Consider the following 16,584-nt stretch of genomic DNA (forward strand, 5'->3'; position numbering starts at 1 on the left):
AAAACGGTCACCCAATCTGTGTTTGGTCTCTCCAATGTAGAGGAGATCACATCGTGAGCAACTAATATAATTTCTTAACTGATAACGGATTAAGGGGAGCGGGCAAGGAAGTGGACCCGAGTCCATGATCGGATCAGCCATGATCGTATTAAATGGTGGAGCAGGCTCAAGGGGCCGTATGGCCTACTCCTGCTCCTATTTCTTATGTAGTATACTAAATTGAAAGAAGTACAACTATCCAGTGCCCCAAATACTTCTTCCAAGTAAATCACTGTTTCACCTGGAAGGAGTGTTTGGGGCCCTGGACAGTAGGAAGGAAGGAGCAAAATGGGCAGGTGTTGCACCTCCTGCGCTTGCACGGGAAGGGGATTGGGTGCTAGGGGTGATTGAGGAGTGGACCAGGGTGTCGCGGAGGGAGTGGTCTCTTTGGAATGCTGAAAGGGGAGCAGAGGGGAAGATGTGTTTGGTCGTGGGATCAAGCTGGAGGTGGCGGAAATAGCAGCGGTCTGGGAGGGAAGGGATGGAGTGAGAGCAGAAGTGCGGGAAATAGAACGGACACAGTTGAGGGCCATATCAACCATGGTAGAAAGGAATCCTCGGTTGAGGAAAACATATCGGAAGCACTAGTATGGAAGTTGGCATCATCATAACAGATGCGACAGAGACAGAGAAACTGGGAGAATGGAATTGAGTCCTTACAGGAAGCGGGGTGGAAGTGGGAGTCAGTGGGCTGATAGTGAATGTTTATCATGAGTATTTCCAACATTAGTTTTGTTTTGTCATCATCACATGGTATTAATATCCTTTTGCAAATGTTATCAGCACATAATAAATGCTGTTAATTGTCACCAGCAAAATATGAATCCAAAGTGGAATAAGAACCTACAAAACAACACTATGTATTATATACAGGATCAAAGAGAGATGACAGTGAATTAACAGACTTTATTTCATTTCAACGTCACTTAGTTACAGCAAATCTTGAGTGGTTTATTAACATTAGAGGCACTGTCAGTTTGAATTAAACTCACTGGCAGCAATTGGTTATTTTTAAATTATATATATTTAATTTATTGCTGTTGCTGGCATGGTAGAAATAACTTCCATTTATGTAGCACCTTATCATGTGCTTAGCCCATCCCAAAGCAGTTTGCAACCAATGATGAGCACATGGGGAATTAAGAGGCAGTACGTGTGGATAAACGGATAATAAAGCTGATTGTTATGGTTATATTGAAGGTATATGGCACTGTGTGAAACATACAATTCCCAAGTAATCAATTACAGATTATTTCACAGTAAACCTACAGTAATTATGTCACAACCATTAATCCTTCAGTGTGAGCATTATCATGTAACAATTACTGCCATCAACACTGTAAATCATTGAAATAAAAACATACAATGCTAGTAATGCACAGCAGGTCAGACTACATCTGTAAAGAGAAAAGGCAGGTTCCGACACTTCAGGTGGATGCCTTTTTTCTGAACAGCAATAACGCTATCACAAATAAGAGAGTTAGCAATGAAGGTCAACAGGATGAAAGAGACCAACAAAATTCACCAGAGAAGAACAGGACTTCTTCAAAACTGACATTCCTGAAAGAAGTGTCAATAATTTCCAGCATTTGCATTTAATTTTAAAAAATTGTACTTAAAGCTATAGTTGGCATAAATCGAACCATGAAACTCATAATTTAAAAAATACTTCTCCCTCTATCTCTCCCTCACTATTCCATATATAATATAATTAAAGGGACCAGAAGATGGTTATAAACTGTTTGAACTTTGTTTCAGGTATGTTACCTGAATTATTGATAAGAATGTTTTGTGGACACCAACAGGTATCTATTATTCTACATACATCATAGGGCGATTGAGATCATTGTTTACAATTTTCAAATGCAAATAACTCTTTAATTGTACCCTACAAGGTGCTCACAATACAGATTAAGTAATGCACTATTACAATATTTGGGAACCATGAGATCCAGACAGCGCCACATAAATATTTTAATTATTGTGGGTTCCAGAAAATGTTCTGATGCTCATCTTAACGTATCAGATGGGCATTTATATAATGGTGGCAATTCTTAACCTCTATTTTAATAAAATTGGTACATTCTTGTGAATTCCATGATAGCTTTCTGTCGTGAATCCATTATAAATGGATCTTCCAGTTTTCAATCAAAATTCAAATATTTTAACTACAGGTATTAGCATTGTGCTTTAGCGAAATTGTTGTGTACATTAAATAAATGACAGATGATGTTTCATGTTTTGTGAAATAATGTGCAGATCTAAATTAAAGAATAGAGCTGTAACTCAGAAAAATGTCCCAAGGCGCTTTTCAAAGATGTAAAATGGACGCAGAGCCAAGGGAGATATTAGAAGGGGTGACCAAAACCTTTGTCAGGGGTGGGTTTTAAGGAGAGTCTTAAATGAGGAAAGACAGGTGGAGAGGTTTAGGGAGGGAATATCGACACCAGTCTAACCTAGCTGATATTTTTGAATATTTAAGTATTGTTTTATCTTTTTGCTCATTCATGTTTATATTTTTATAATCCTATTAAAAAACACTAAAAATTCAAAAAAGTAAAAATCTTATTAAACCAATTTACAAAGTGTAACCATGAGAGGATTTATTGGATTTGTATGGTTATTGTTGTACAGTAACTTCATGGGGAGGGCAATATACAAAATTATGTGGAGCTACTAAATTTATAGCATCATTATAATGAAACAAAAACATTGATTCATAACATATATATTCAATAGGAAATGATCGCGTCATTGTTGTAATATACTTGGTTTCCTTATGTGAGGTCGTATGAGATAGATACTCGTGTCGAAAATGAATTCTTTTCGGTATCCTGTTGCTTCACTACTAATGTTAATTTTATTGTAACTGCAACATGCAGAATGCACCTCAAGTCCGTTCTGTCTTGTGAAACAATCAACCACGGATGCCGTTCATCTGGGACGTACACACAAATTAAGCAAGTGGTGTCACTATTATATATATTTATAAAAAAATGCGTAACATCACATCTCAAATGTCACACGAAAAAAAGTCATAACATCCCGCGCAAACACGGGACATGATCCTTTTTATTTTGTTTGTCTGTTTTTCCTCCCACCCCCCTCCCGCGGGTCGGGGTGGCTGCAAAGTGTCAGTGTAAAAACAGTCACATGCCGTGTTTCTTCCTGATGACCGACATGGACAGTAACTTCTCCTTGTTCCTCAGTTCCTCCCGCAGGATCGCCTCGCTGACTTTCAGCTGCCGGATGGTGCCTTTCATCTCCTTGATCTTCACCTCCATCAGGGCGATAATGTCCTTCTGCTCGTTGAGCTTCCTCAGCAGCTCCTCGGAGGTGGTGGTGGAGGAGAGCGAGTAGGAGTGATCCAGGCACTCGGGAGCCTCGGGGCGAGCGGCGGCGGTGGCGGCGGCACCACCTCCGGCGGCGGCGGCGGCGGCAGCAGCAGCAGCGGCCGGGAGAGATGGCGAGGAGGAGGAGGAGGAAGAGGAGAAGAAGAAAGGTCCGGACAGGTCGATGGGCTTGACGTCCTCGGAGCCGGCGACCGGCAGCTTCTTGCGGGACCTCCGGATCTTGCGCTCGTTGACCCCTCTCAGCGGGAAGATGGTGGGCACGTTGATGGAGTAGGTCTTCCTGCCGCCCGGGAAGTGCGCGCTGCACACCCGGTGGCCGGTGGTGGGGTAGAAGGTGCTGAAGCAACCCGTTACCCCGGTGCGGGAGATGTTCTGCAGCCACACCCGGCGCTGCTCCTCGTCCTTGGGGAAAGTGTAGAAGCGCAGGTCGCGGTCCCGGTGCGAGTTGTTGTAGCAGCCGGGCACGCAGCAGGTGAAACCCGGCATCTTCCCGCCGCGATCCCCGGGGCCGCCACTGCCGCCTCACTCGCCGCCCCAGTGGGGTCTTTCCCCCCCGCCCCTTGCACTTTCTCCACTCCCCTGTTTGGCGATGGGTTTTTTCTCCCCCCACCCCCCCCCCCACTTTTCAATTTATTTATTTTTACCCCAAACGCCGAGTTCGGTGCAAAGCCCAGGCCGCGCGGCGGAACTACATCCCCCACAGTGCCGCGCGCTCCCCACTGCCACTTCCGCTCAAACCTTTGCAGAAAAAGTTCTGATGATTTTTATTAAAATAAACGTAAATGCACCATTTTCAACCTCCTCACAGTTGTACAAAATTTCGCATGGATTATTACTTTCTGCACTTATTTGTGTTGTTACACGCACATTGTGTTTGCAAGACACGCACAAATTAAGTATTAGTTCAGCAGTTTTACTGTTACAACATTCGTGTATTTGTGTAGCTCATTCGCTGAGAATACGGTGAGAGCTTGCTGCAAAGCAAGGTCCACAGAAATAATTAAAAAATGAAAAACCTATTTCTTGTGACTATTTACAGCATATTCATGATGCGATAATAGTTTCAAAATAGATCACTAAAATAGTTTTACAAAATTATGATCTTTCGGTGACTTCAATAAAAAGTTACCAATAAAGTTACAAAAATAAAATGCCTCTAACAGCAGTTACTAAAAACAATATCATAAATAAAGACTTTCATTTACATCATGCCTTTTATGACCATCAGATATCTCAAAGCGCTTTAGTACTAAAAAGCCAATGAAGTACTTTTGGAGTGTAGTCACTGTTGTAATGTGGGAAATGCAGCAGCGAGCAAGCTCCCACAAACAGCAATGTGATAATAACCAGATAATCTGTTTTTTTTCTGTTATCTTGACTGAGGGATAAATATTGGCCTGGACACCAGGGATAACTCCCCTTCGAAAAAGTGCAATGGGATCTTTTACGTCCATTTGAGAGAGCAGACGGGGCCTCGGTTCAACACCTCATCCGAAAGATGGCACCTCTGACAGTGCACTGGAATGCCAGCTTGGAACTTTTTGTGCTCAAGTCCCTGGAGTGGGACTTGAACCCACAACCTTCTGATTCAGAGGCGAGAGTGTTGCCCACTGAGCCACTTTTAATAGAAGATTTTCAATACAATAAAAAGGAAAACAAAAATGAAGAATAATCACTGAGGATAATTATGTGACCTAAAATCAAATCTTTGACTAAAACGGTTTGAAATCTTACATAAAACACAAACAATCTGCCAACATATTATATCGTACTTCATTCTTATTCTAATAGAACAGCGCTCTTCCTTGTCCATTATTTGCAATTCAGTTGAGTTGAGCAAACACTAGTTGTGCATTCTCACCGACTTGCAGTCTTACACTGTTTTACAAGATGCCAAGACAAATTAAATAGATTCACTGCAGCTGATGTGAAGGGAAGTTGTACTAATTTGGTTTGAAAATTATTTGAAAAGGGATGAGGATGCCCTCAGTATAATTTTAGAAAGCCATCAGTTCCTTTAACATCAAAGCATATCATTGAACCAGAATGTGGTGTACAAATAGTTATGGTAGCCAAGTGGGTATGGTACTGGACTAACATTTGCAGAGTTTTGTGATTTTAAATCCCTTCATAGCACATTGGGAAATTAAATTCAGTTAACCTGGTCATTTGTGGGCTGGCACCAGGTGACCATGAAAACTGCTGGATTGTTGTAAAAACCCAAATGTTCCACGTACTTAATGCTTTCAGGGCAACTATGAATGGATAAAAAATTTGGCTTTGCCAACATTGCCCCATATCCTGAGAACAAATATATATACAGGTATAATAAAAATGTTGGTTTGTCAACCTTTAAAAGAGGAAAGATTGTTGCAATTATTAAGGGGATGTTTGCACTATAAATGGGCTACCATGCCATGGATTAAGAGTTTTACCACAATATTTTGCACCTGAGGTTGCATGGGCAGCTCAACATGAACTTGAAAAAACACATTCTTAAGGGGAAGAAAGAACAAAAGGGAATGTCTTTCTTCCCCCACCGCCCCCCACCCCTTTTCACTGCTTAAGAATGTGTTCTTTTCGAACACTCACCAGTTCTGATGAAGGGTCATCGACCTGAAACGTTAACTGCTTTTCTCGCCACAGATGCAGCCTGACCCACTGAGATTTCCAGCATTTTCTGTTTTTATTTCAGATTCCAGCATCTGCAGTATTTTGCTTTTGTATGAACTCCATATTGTCAGGATAATCAGTAATACAATTTTGACACGCAATACTTTAAACTGTCCTGTGATAATAAAAAAATGAAACTCAGTCCTTTTTAGAATCTTTTAACTGAGATGTCAATGAACATAACGGAATTCTTCTCCACACCACAGAATTCTGTCTCCCTGCCACAACATGGAAACAAATGGTTGAGGGAGCTGCAGAATAGGGATACCCCAGAGCACTTATACTGCTCCAAGGCTTCTTTTGAAACCTCAGAACAGAGCAGTCCTTTCACACTAGGCATGTATTTTGCAGTTGACCAAGATTCTTTGTCAACAAGAAGGTAGCTAAATATTAATTATTTCTATCACTTGAAGAGATGGGAAGTGAACAGTAGTACCTTTCCTGTCTGTTGTTTGGTGGGACAAAGCCTGTTACAATTTTTATCGAGTGACACTAGATACAAATGTTTGTAATTTTCACAGTAAACAAATTCTGTTTACCTCCATAGTCACAAACTTATATACATTGTTAATTGAACAAGCTAAGGTACTCATCAAGCAAACTCAATATGATTAAATCCTGATAACAAACAGCTCATTAACTGAGGTGGGCTCCCGCTCCTTGAAATCAATAGTTATCACCAGATAATATTTGTGTATTTGTCTAATTTCTCCAACATAAAGACAAAATAATTCTTTCCAGCAAACCAACATAATGGCGACACATAACTCCACCTCTCCATCACCTCTCTCGATCCCTGCACTGCTTCTGTTGTAATAAGCTGCAATTTATTTCAGTTAAACATTGGGAAGACCACTGTGCACATAGATGAGTGCTCAGAATAATATTCCACTTGAGTGACAGTAGCTCCCAGAATGCAGCATTCCCGCATCAGCCTCGATTACATGCTCACGTTCCCTCGATTTCTGTCAGTAATATGCCCTCCCCAAAACATGCGGGCACTCTACTACATTATCTCTTATCCTGCTACATTCCACATAGTGAAGTCTAGGCCACAGCTGAAAACTTGAAGTGACTGTGACCTGAAGTTAAAGATGTTTTTCTGAAACTGAGACCATGGTAAAACTAGAGATGCATTTGTAAACTAGCTTTCCCAGTGCCAATGTGAAAAAAAAGATCAGTTGGCACTGAACCAACTTTGCCCTTGCACTTCTTGGCATGGCGTGTTGCAGCTGGAGTGCAGTATACCATTCTGCTGCTTGGAAAATAACTTTTTAATTCGACCATGCCAAGTTCTGGATTGATGGCCCTGAGATCAGGGTTACTTGATTAGAGGAAGAAGAAGCAAGTATTTTGACTTGTACCAGTTTACGGGGTTAATGAACTTGGCTAAATTAAAATTGAACCATACTGTTCCTTTTTACAAGCTCAATTATTTATCCTTAACTAAATGCAATTATTTCGGGTTGCCAACCGTTGAGGATTATTCTGGAGTTTCCAGGAATTGAAGATTAATCTCGACATTGCTACAAGCAACACGGGGCATTAAAAATTGTATGTTCTTTTCATTTTCTTTGAGCAGTTTCATTTATTAGTTATAAAAATATTGGATAAAAGGCTGTTTGACAGAGCGGGGAGTTGGAGGTCATGTGATGAATCACCTGGGAATACGTCCCACCGGAGTTGGCAATCGTCGTCTTGTGTAGTTTTGAGAAGTTAGGGCTTTTTTAATCGGACCGTAGAAGGTTAAGGAGTGACCTTATAGAAGTTTTTTTTTATTATGAAAAAGTAATCACAGAGCATAGTTAGAATGTGTTCTTTGTCACAGGCAGTTGTTGAAACGGAGTATATAAATCATTTTTAATTGATTTAGATAGTTGCTTGAATATTAAAGAGTATAGGCAGCAAGCAGGAGAGCATGGCTTAAGTCGGCGGCTCATATGGAGGTAAAACACTGATGCTGACTTGATGGAGCAGTCAAGTTGTAATATTCTAAATAGAGCTTCACCCCAGAATATTCTGACAGAGTTCTAACACCTAAGCTAACTTGGCACTCACTCGTTTGTAAAATACATATATAGTTGTAGACCTTTATTAAAACCGAATATAGCTCTGTATTTTTAAATTGGGTTTCCAATTTGTGTCACTCCTGACATTCCCCTCTAAGTATTTATAGCAGTCTCAAACAATGTCTTTAACAAAGGCCTGAGAAGATTGTTCTTTCAGCCTTTTGATAAGGGTGTGCTGCTGATATACCTATAGAAGAGAAAAGGGGGCTGAAAGCTAAAATAAAATGTTTAATGAACAAAAATAAGTAAAAGTGGGTCCTGAGAATAGGAAAACCCATTAAATTCACCGAACTGTCCTCAGCAAACACGAATACGCCACAGGAAATAAACTACACCTCCCAGAGTCCATTGCGAGACAGACGAGTTCACGAACCACGCTTCCGGCGCCAGATTCTCGCGAGAACTAGTTGAATTACGAAGCGGGGGAAGCGCAGTTGGTGGCGAAGTTTCCGGAGGTTTGGACTGTGAGATTGTGGACAGATTGCCCGCTTCAGCGGCGCAGTGGAGTGGAGGCATCTCAAAAATACACGTTTTAGAGTTTGTGCCGAGGAGAAGGTGAATTAACCGTAAATTGAAAGACATGTGACGGGCGCGGGTTTGGAGCCCAACCGACGCGCAACCCTGGGACCCGGGCTGCGGCCCGGCGACTGGGCACCGACCCAGGGACCAGACCTTGTAACCCAGGACCCAGGGGTCCGACCGCATATTTTGGACAGCGACCCAGGAACTGATCCTCCAACCTAAGTACCAACCCACCGAACCTAACCCCGCACCCTCTCTCAAACCCACATACTGACTTTCAAGAACAGATTTGTGTAACTTGGGCCCCAATCCGTGGTGTCTTAAACCCCACTTAAATTCACAGGTTTCGATTGATTATTTTACAAGATAGTTCTATGTTTTCATTGTGCTGTCTATAATAGCTGAGTACACTTAATGTGCCAAATGAAACCTAAACGAGGTGTGTTCAGTGCTAATCGGACAATGTTGACCTTTCTTAATTATAATTGGTGACTTCATTGTTGCAGGATAAAGGGTCAATGATGCAGATCCAACCGCATCTGATAAATGAGTAACAATGTTTACAAACGCATTTAAAGTTTTGGGCATGTTTGGTTTTTAAAAAGAGTAAAATACATCCAAATGAGCTAAAAGTTTCTTCTCTGAAGATGTTGTCCTGTGTTAGGATATGGCTTTATGACTGCCAGGGGCTCAAGGGCAGCACGGACCAGCCCACACTGCGATATGTGCGTGCACTAGGTCCGTGCAGCAGAGCAGGTCTCCAGTCGTCTTGGATGACCCTTGCCATTGGACCAAGCTCTGTCAAGCCTGTGTGATGGCTGGTGTGCAATGGCCACCACACGTAAAAAAAAAAATCCATGCACAGGTATCTTCCACCCTTCAGGATGTAGTTTGGGACCTGGAATATTAGGTCCTTCATTGAAACACCTGTGAACTCATCCTTTTTTGGCGTGGAAGCAAGTCATCCTCATTTCGAGGGACTGCCTATGATGATGATTTGTGTATGTTGGCATGTGGTTCATTAGTGGAAGGCATTGAAACCAAACCTGATCCTGTTCCCACCTGTCATCCATACAGATGCATTTGGGAGTACTGAATAGTGCTGAGATCTAGTAGTACTGGCACCAAGTTGAGAAGAATTAACTCAAAACAAATATGTTGAGGAACCAACTGGAGAACAGGCTATTTTAGATCTAGTATTGTGCAATCAGAAAGGGATAATTAATAACCTTGCAGTAAAGGGGCCTTTAGGGAAGAGTGACCACAATATGATTGCATTTTATATAGAGTTTGAAAGTGATTTAATTAAATCTGAAACTAGGGTCTTAAATCTAAACAAAGCAAACTACTTAGGTATGAGATGGAGAGTTGGCTCAGGTAGATTGGGAAATGACATTAAAAGGTATGTCAGTAGACCAGCAATGGCTAGCATTTAAAGAATTAATACATAATTTACAACAAATATGCATTCCTTTAAGTCACAAAAACCCCACAGGAAAAGTGGTCCAATCGTGGCTAATAAGAGAAGTTAAAGATAGTATTAGATCAAAGGAAGAGGCTTATAATGTCGCCAAAAAGAGCAGTAAGCCTGAGGATTGGGAGGATTTTAAAATTTAGTAAAAGAGGACCAAGAAATTGACGAAGAAAGGGAAAATAGAAAATGAGAGTAAACTAATGAGAGACATGAAAACAGACTGTAAAAGCCTCTATAGGTATGTAAAAAGGAAAAGATTAGCAAAATGAGATTATAATGGGGGATAAGGAAATGGCAGAGAAATTTTGTATCAGTCTTCGGAAGAAGACACAAAAAAACCTCCCGGATATAATGGAGAACCAAGGGTCTAGTGAGAATCAGGAACTGAAAGAAATTAGTATTTGTAAAAAAAATGATACTTGAGAAATTAATGGGACTGAAAGCTGATAAATCCCCTGGACCTGATGACCTATATCCCAGAGTTTTGAAAGAGGTGGCTATAGAGATAGTGGATGCATTGATTGTCATCTTTGAACATTTCATTAATTCTAGAACGGTTCCTGCAAATTGGAAGGTAGCTAATGTAACCCTGCTATTTAAGAAAGGAGAGAGAGAGAGAGAGAGAGAGAGAGAGAGAAAACAGGAAACTACAGACCAGTTAGCCTGACATCAGTAGTAGGGAAAATGCTAGAATCTGTTATTAAGGATGTAGTAACTGGATTTTCAGAAGGCATTTGATTAGTTGCCACTCAAGAGGTTATTAAACAAAAATAGGGCTCTTGGGATTGGGGGTTATATACTGGCATGGATTGAGGATTGGTTAACAGACAGAAAACAGAGTAGGAATAAATGGGTAATGTTTAGGTTGGCAGGCTGCAACTAGAGGGGTCAATGCAAGGTTCAATGCTTGGGGTCCCAGCTAGTCACAATCTATATCAATGATTTGGATGAAGGGGGCCAAATGTAATATATCCATATTGAGGAGCTGATGATGCAAAGCTAGGTGGGAAACATAGAAAATAGGAGCAGTAGTAGGCCATTCGGTCCTTGCACCATCATTCAATATGATCATGGCTGATCCTCTATTTCAACACAATATGCCCACTTTTTCCCCATACGCCTTGATGCCTTTTGTGTCTAGAAATTATCTTTTATCTCCTTAAACATATTCAATGACTTGGCCTCCACAGCCTTCTGTGATAGAGAATTCCACAGATTCACTACCTTCTGAGTGAAAAAATTTCTCCTCATCTTGGTCCTAAATTTCCGACCCCATATCTTGAGACTGTGACCCCTTGTTCTGGACTTCCCAGCCTGGGGAAACATCCTCCCCACATCTTGTCTGTTCAACCCTGTCAGAATATTGTACGTTTCAATGAGATCCCCTCTCATTCTTCTAAACTCTAGTGAATACAGGCCTAGTCGACCCAATCTCTCCTCAAACGACAGTCCTGCCATCTCAGGAATCAGTCTGGTGAACTTTCGTTGCACTCCCTCTTTGGCAAGTATATCCTTTCATAGAAACATAGAAAATAGGTGCAGGAGCAGGCCATTCAGCCCTTCTAGCCTGCACCGCCATTCAATGAGTTCATGGCTGAACATGAAACTTCAGTACCCCCTTCCTGCTTTCTCGCCATACCCCTTGATCCCCCGAGTAGTAAGGACTTCATCGAACTCCCTTTTGAATATATTTAGTGAATTGGCCTCAACTACTTTCTGTGGTAGAGAATTCCACAGGTTTACCACTCTCTGGGTGAAGAAGTTTCTCCTCATCTTGGTCCTAAATGGCTTACCCCTTATCCTTAGACTGTGACCCCTGGTTCTGGACTTCCCCAACATTGGGAACATTCTTCCTGCATCCAACCTGTCCAAACCCGTCAGAATTTTAAACGTTTCTATGAGGTCCCCTCTCACTCTTCTGAACTCCAGTGAATACAAGCCCAGTTGATCCAGTCTATCTTGATAGGTCAGTCCCACCATCCCGGGAATCAGTCTGGTGAATCTTCGCTGCACTCCCTCAATAGCAAGAATGTCCTTCCTCAAGTTAGGAGACCAAAACTGTACACAATACTCCAGGTGTGGCTTCACCAAGGCCCTATACAACTGTAGCAACACCTCCCTGCCCCTGTACTCAAATCCCCTCGCTATGAAGGCCAACATGCCATTTGCTTTCTTAACCGCCTGCTGTACCTACATGCCAACCTTCAATGACTGATGTACCATGACACCCAGGTCTCGCTGCACCTTCCCCCTTCCTAATCTGTCACCATTCAGATAATAGTCTGTCTCTCTGTTTTTACCACCAAAGTGGATAACCTCACATTTATCCACATTATACTTCATCTGCCACGCATTTGCCCACTCACCTAACCTATCCAAGTCACTCTGTAGCCTCATAGCATCCTCCTCGTAGCTCACACTGCCACCCAACTTCGTGTCATCCGCAAATTTGGAGATACTACATTTAATCCCCTCGTCTAAATCATTAATGTACAATGTAAACAGCTGGGGCCCCAGCACAGAACCTTGCGGTACCCCACTAGTCACTGCCTGCCATTCTGAAAAGTACCCATTTACTCCTACTCTTTGCTTCCTGTCTGACAACCAGTTCTCAATCCACGTCAGCACACTACCCCCAATCCCATGTGCTTTAACTTTGCACATTAATCTCCTGTGTGGGACCTTGTCGAAAGCCTTCTGAAAGTCCAAATATACCACATCAACTGGTTCTCCTTTGTCCACTTTACTCGAAACATCCTCAAAAAATTCCAGAAGATTTGTCAAGCATGATCTCCCTTTCACAAATCCATGCTGACTTGGACCTATCATGTCACCATTTTCCAAATGCGCTGCTATGACATCCTTAATAATTGATTCCATCATTTTACCCACAACTGAGGTCAGGCTGACCGGTCTATAATTCCCTGCTTTCTCTCTCCCTCCTTTTTTAAAAAGTGGGGTTACATTGGCTACCCTCCACTCGATAGGAACTGATCCAGAGTCAATGGAATGTTGGAAAATGACTGTCAATGCATCCGCTATTTCCAAGGCCACCTCCTTAAGTATTCTGGGATGCAGTCCATCAGGCCCTGGGGATTTATCGGGCTTCAGTCCCATCAATTTCCCCAACACAATTTCCCGACTAATAAAGATTTCCCTCAGTTCCTCCTCCTTACTAGACCCTCTGACTCCTTTTATATCCGGAAGGTTGTTTGTGTCCTCCTTAGTGAATACTGAACCAAAGTACTTGTTCAGTTGGTCTGCCATTTCTTTGTTCCCCGTTATGACTTCCCCTGATTCTGACTGCAGGGGACCTACGTTTGTCTTTACTAACCTTTTTCTCTTTACATACCTATAGAAACTTTTGCAATCCGCCTTACTGTTCCCTGCAAGCTTCTTCTCGTACTCTCTTTTCCCTGCCCTAATCAAACCCTTTGTCCTCCTCTGCTGAGTTCTAAATTTCTCCCAGTCCCCAGGTTCGCTGCTATTTCTGGCCAATTTGTATGCCACTTCCTTGGCTTTAATACTATCCCTGATTTCCCTAGATAGCCACGGTTGAGCCACCTTCCCTTTTTTATTTTTACGCCAGACAGGAATGTACAATTGTTGTAATTCATCCATGCGGTCTCTAAATGTCTGCCATTGCCCATCCACTGTCAACCCCTTAAGTATCATTTGCCAATCTATCTTAGCCAATTCACGCCTCATACCTTCAAAGTTACCCTTCTTTAAGTTCTGGACCATGGTCTCTGAATTAACTGTTTCATTCTCCATCCTAATGCAAAATTCCACCATATTATGGTCACTCTTCCCCAAGGGGCCTCGCACAATGAGATTGTTAATTAATCCTCTCTCATTACACAACACCCAGTCTAAGATGGCCTCCTCCCTAGTTGGTTCCTCGACATATTGGTCTAGAAAACCATCCCTTATGCACTCCAGGAAATCCTCCTCCACCGTATTGCTTCCAGTTTGGCTAGCCCAATCTATGTGCATATTAAAGTCACCCATTATAACTGCTGCACCTTTATTGCATGCACTCCTAATTTCCTGTTTGATGCCCTCCCCAACATCACTACTACTGTTTGGAGGTCTGTACACAACTCCCACTAACGTTTTTTGCCCTTTAGTGTTCTGCAGCTCTACCCATATAGATTCCACATCATCCAAGCTAATGTCTTTCCTAACTATTGCATTAATCTCCTCTTTAACCAGCAATGCTACCCCACCTCCTTTTCCTTTTATTCTATCCTTCCTGAATGTTGAATACCCCTGGATGTTGAGTTCCCAGCCCTGATCATCCTGGAGCCACGTCCCCGTAATCCCAATCACATCATATTTGTTAACATCTATTTGCACACTTAATTCATCCACCTTATTGCGGATACTCCTTGCATTAAGACACAAAGCCTTCAGGCTTGCTTTTTTAACACCCTTTGTCCTTTTAGAATTTTGCTGTACAGTGGCCCTTTTTGTTCTTTGCCTTGGGTTTCTCTGCCCTCCACTTTTCCTCATCTCCTTTCTGTCTTTTGCTTTTGCCTCATTTTTGTCTCCCTCTGTCTCCCTGCATAGGTTCCCATCCCCCTGCAATATTAGTTTAACTCCTCCCCAACAGCACTAGCAAACACTCCCCCTAGGACATTGGTTCCGGTCCTGGCCAGGTGCAGACTGTCCGGTTTGTACTGGTCCCACCTCCCCCAGAACCGGTTCCAATGCCCCAGGAATTTGAATCCCTCCCTGCTGCACCACTGCTCAAGCCACGTATTCATCTGCGCTATCCTGCGATTCCTACTCTGACTAGCACATGGCACTGGTAGCAATCCCGAGATTACTACTTTTGAGGTCCTACTTTTTAATTTAGCTCCTAGCTCCTTAAATTCTTTTCGTAGGACCTCATCCCTTTTTATACCTATGTCGTTGGTACCAATGTGCACCACGACAACTGGCTGTTCTCCCTCCCATTTCAGAATGTCCTGCACCCGCTCCGAGACATCCTTGACCCTTGCACCAGGGAGGCAACATACCATCCTGGAGTCTCGGTTGCGGCCGCAGAAACGCCTATCTATTCCCCTCACCATCGAATCCCCTATCACTATCGCGCTCCCAATCTTTTTCCTGCCCTTCTGTGCAGCAGAGCCAGCCACAGTGCCATGAACTTGGCTGCTGCTGCCCTCCCCTGATGAGTCATCCCCCCCAACAGTACTCAAAGCAGTGTATCTGTTTTGCAGGGGGATAACCACAGGGGACCCCTGCATTATCTTTCTTGCACTACTCTTCCTGCTGGTCTTCCATTCCCTATCTGGCTGTGGACCCTTCTCCTGCAGTAAGACCAACTCACTTTCTTAGGTAAGGAGACCAAAACTGCACCCAGTACTCCAGGTGTGGTCTCACCAAGGTCCTGTATAACTAGTAAGACATCCTTGCTCTTGTACTCAAATCCTCTTGCAATGAAAGCCAACATACCATTTGCTTTCTTAACTGCTTGCTGCACCTGCATGTTTGCTTTCAATGACTGGTATACAAGGACACCCAGGTCCCTTTGTTCATTGAGATTTCCCAAGCTATCACCATTTAAATAATACTTTACCTTTGTTTTTCCTACCAAAGTGGATAACTTCACATTATCCACGTTATACTGCATCCGCCATGTGTTTGCCCACTCACTCAACCTATCTAAATTGCCTTGCAGCCTCTTTGCATCCTCCTCACAACCCCACCTAGTTTTGTGTCATCAGCAAACTTGGAAATATTACATTTGATTCCCTCATCCAAATCATTTATTTTTGTATATAGGGCCCAAGCACTGATCCCTATATACCCCACTAGTCACTGCTCGCCACCCCGACAAAGACCCGTTTATTCCCACTCTCTGTTTCCTGTCAGTTAACCAATTTTCAATCCAGTACATTACCCCCAATCCTATGTGCTTAAATTTTGCACACTAACCTCTTATGTGGGACATCATCAAAGGCCTTCTGAAAATCCAAATACACTACATCCACTGGTTCTCCCTTATCTATTCTATCAGTTACATCCTCAAAAAACTGCAGTAGGTTTGTCAAACATGATTTTCCTTTCATAAATCCATGTTGACTTTGTCGAATTCTGTTGATATATAAGTGTGCCGTTACCACATTTATAATAGACTCTTAGCATTTTCCCTACTACTGATGTTAGGCTAACCGGTCTGTAGTTCCCTGTTTTCTCTCTCCCTCCTTTTTTAAATAGTGGGGTTACATTTGCCACCCTCCAGTCTGCAGATACTGTTCCAAAATTCTATAGATTATGGAAGATGACAACCAATGCATCCACTATTTCCATGGCTACCTCTTTTAGTACTCTGGGATGCAGATCATCAGGCCCTGGGGATTTATTGGCCTTCAGTCCCATTAGTTTCTCCAGCACTATTTTCTTACTAATAATCATTTCCTTTAATTCCTCTTGCTCACGAGAC

General features: G+C 42.4%; 2 protein-coding genes across 6 annotated transcripts in view; one reads left to right on the top strand and one right to left on the bottom strand.

Moving 5' to 3' along the window:
• Positions 1-937: 937 nt before the first annotated feature.
• On the bottom strand, positions 938-3,993 carry thap11 (THAP domain containing 11). Its single transcript, XM_070896918.1, has one exon. The coding sequence runs from the start codon at positions 3,876-3,878 to the stop codon at positions 3,189-3,191; it is 690 nt and encodes a 229-aa protein (XP_070753019.1). The 5' UTR covers positions 3,879-3,993; the 3' UTR covers positions 938-3,188.
• Positions 3,994-7,518: 3,525 nt separating this feature from the next.
• Positions 7,519-16,584, top strand: part of cenpt (centromere protein T) — a 114,470-nt gene continuing 105,404 nt past the window's right edge. Inside the window, exon 1 of one of the 5 annotated variants that reach the window (XM_070897947.1) lies at positions 7,519-7,619. Coding sequence is in view for 3 of the 5 variants with exons in the window: in XM_070897945.1 (XP_070754046.1) it covers positions 8,006-8,011 (6 nt within the window). In the remaining 2 variants the exon portion in view is untranslated. Of the gene's footprint in view, positions 7,620-7,806; positions 8,012-8,556; positions 8,690-16,584 lie in introns of those variants that run through there. The other 4 variants (XM_070897945.1, XM_070897948.1, XM_070897949.1 and 1 more) reach the window with 4 other exon arrangements.

The sequence above is a fragment of the Pristiophorus japonicus genome, chromosome 13, assembly GCF_044704955.1.
Source record: "Pristiophorus japonicus isolate sPriJap1 chromosome 13, sPriJap1.hap1, whole genome shotgun sequence".
Classification (NCBI taxonomy): domain Eukaryota; kingdom Metazoa; phylum Chordata; class Chondrichthyes; family Pristiophoridae; genus Pristiophorus; species Pristiophorus japonicus.

Excerpts from the sequence above, each read along its gene's own strand:
- thap11 (XM_070896918.1), bottom strand. The coding sequence starts at position 3,878 with ATGCCGGGTTTCACCTGCTGCGTGCCCGGCTGCTACAACAACTCGCAC.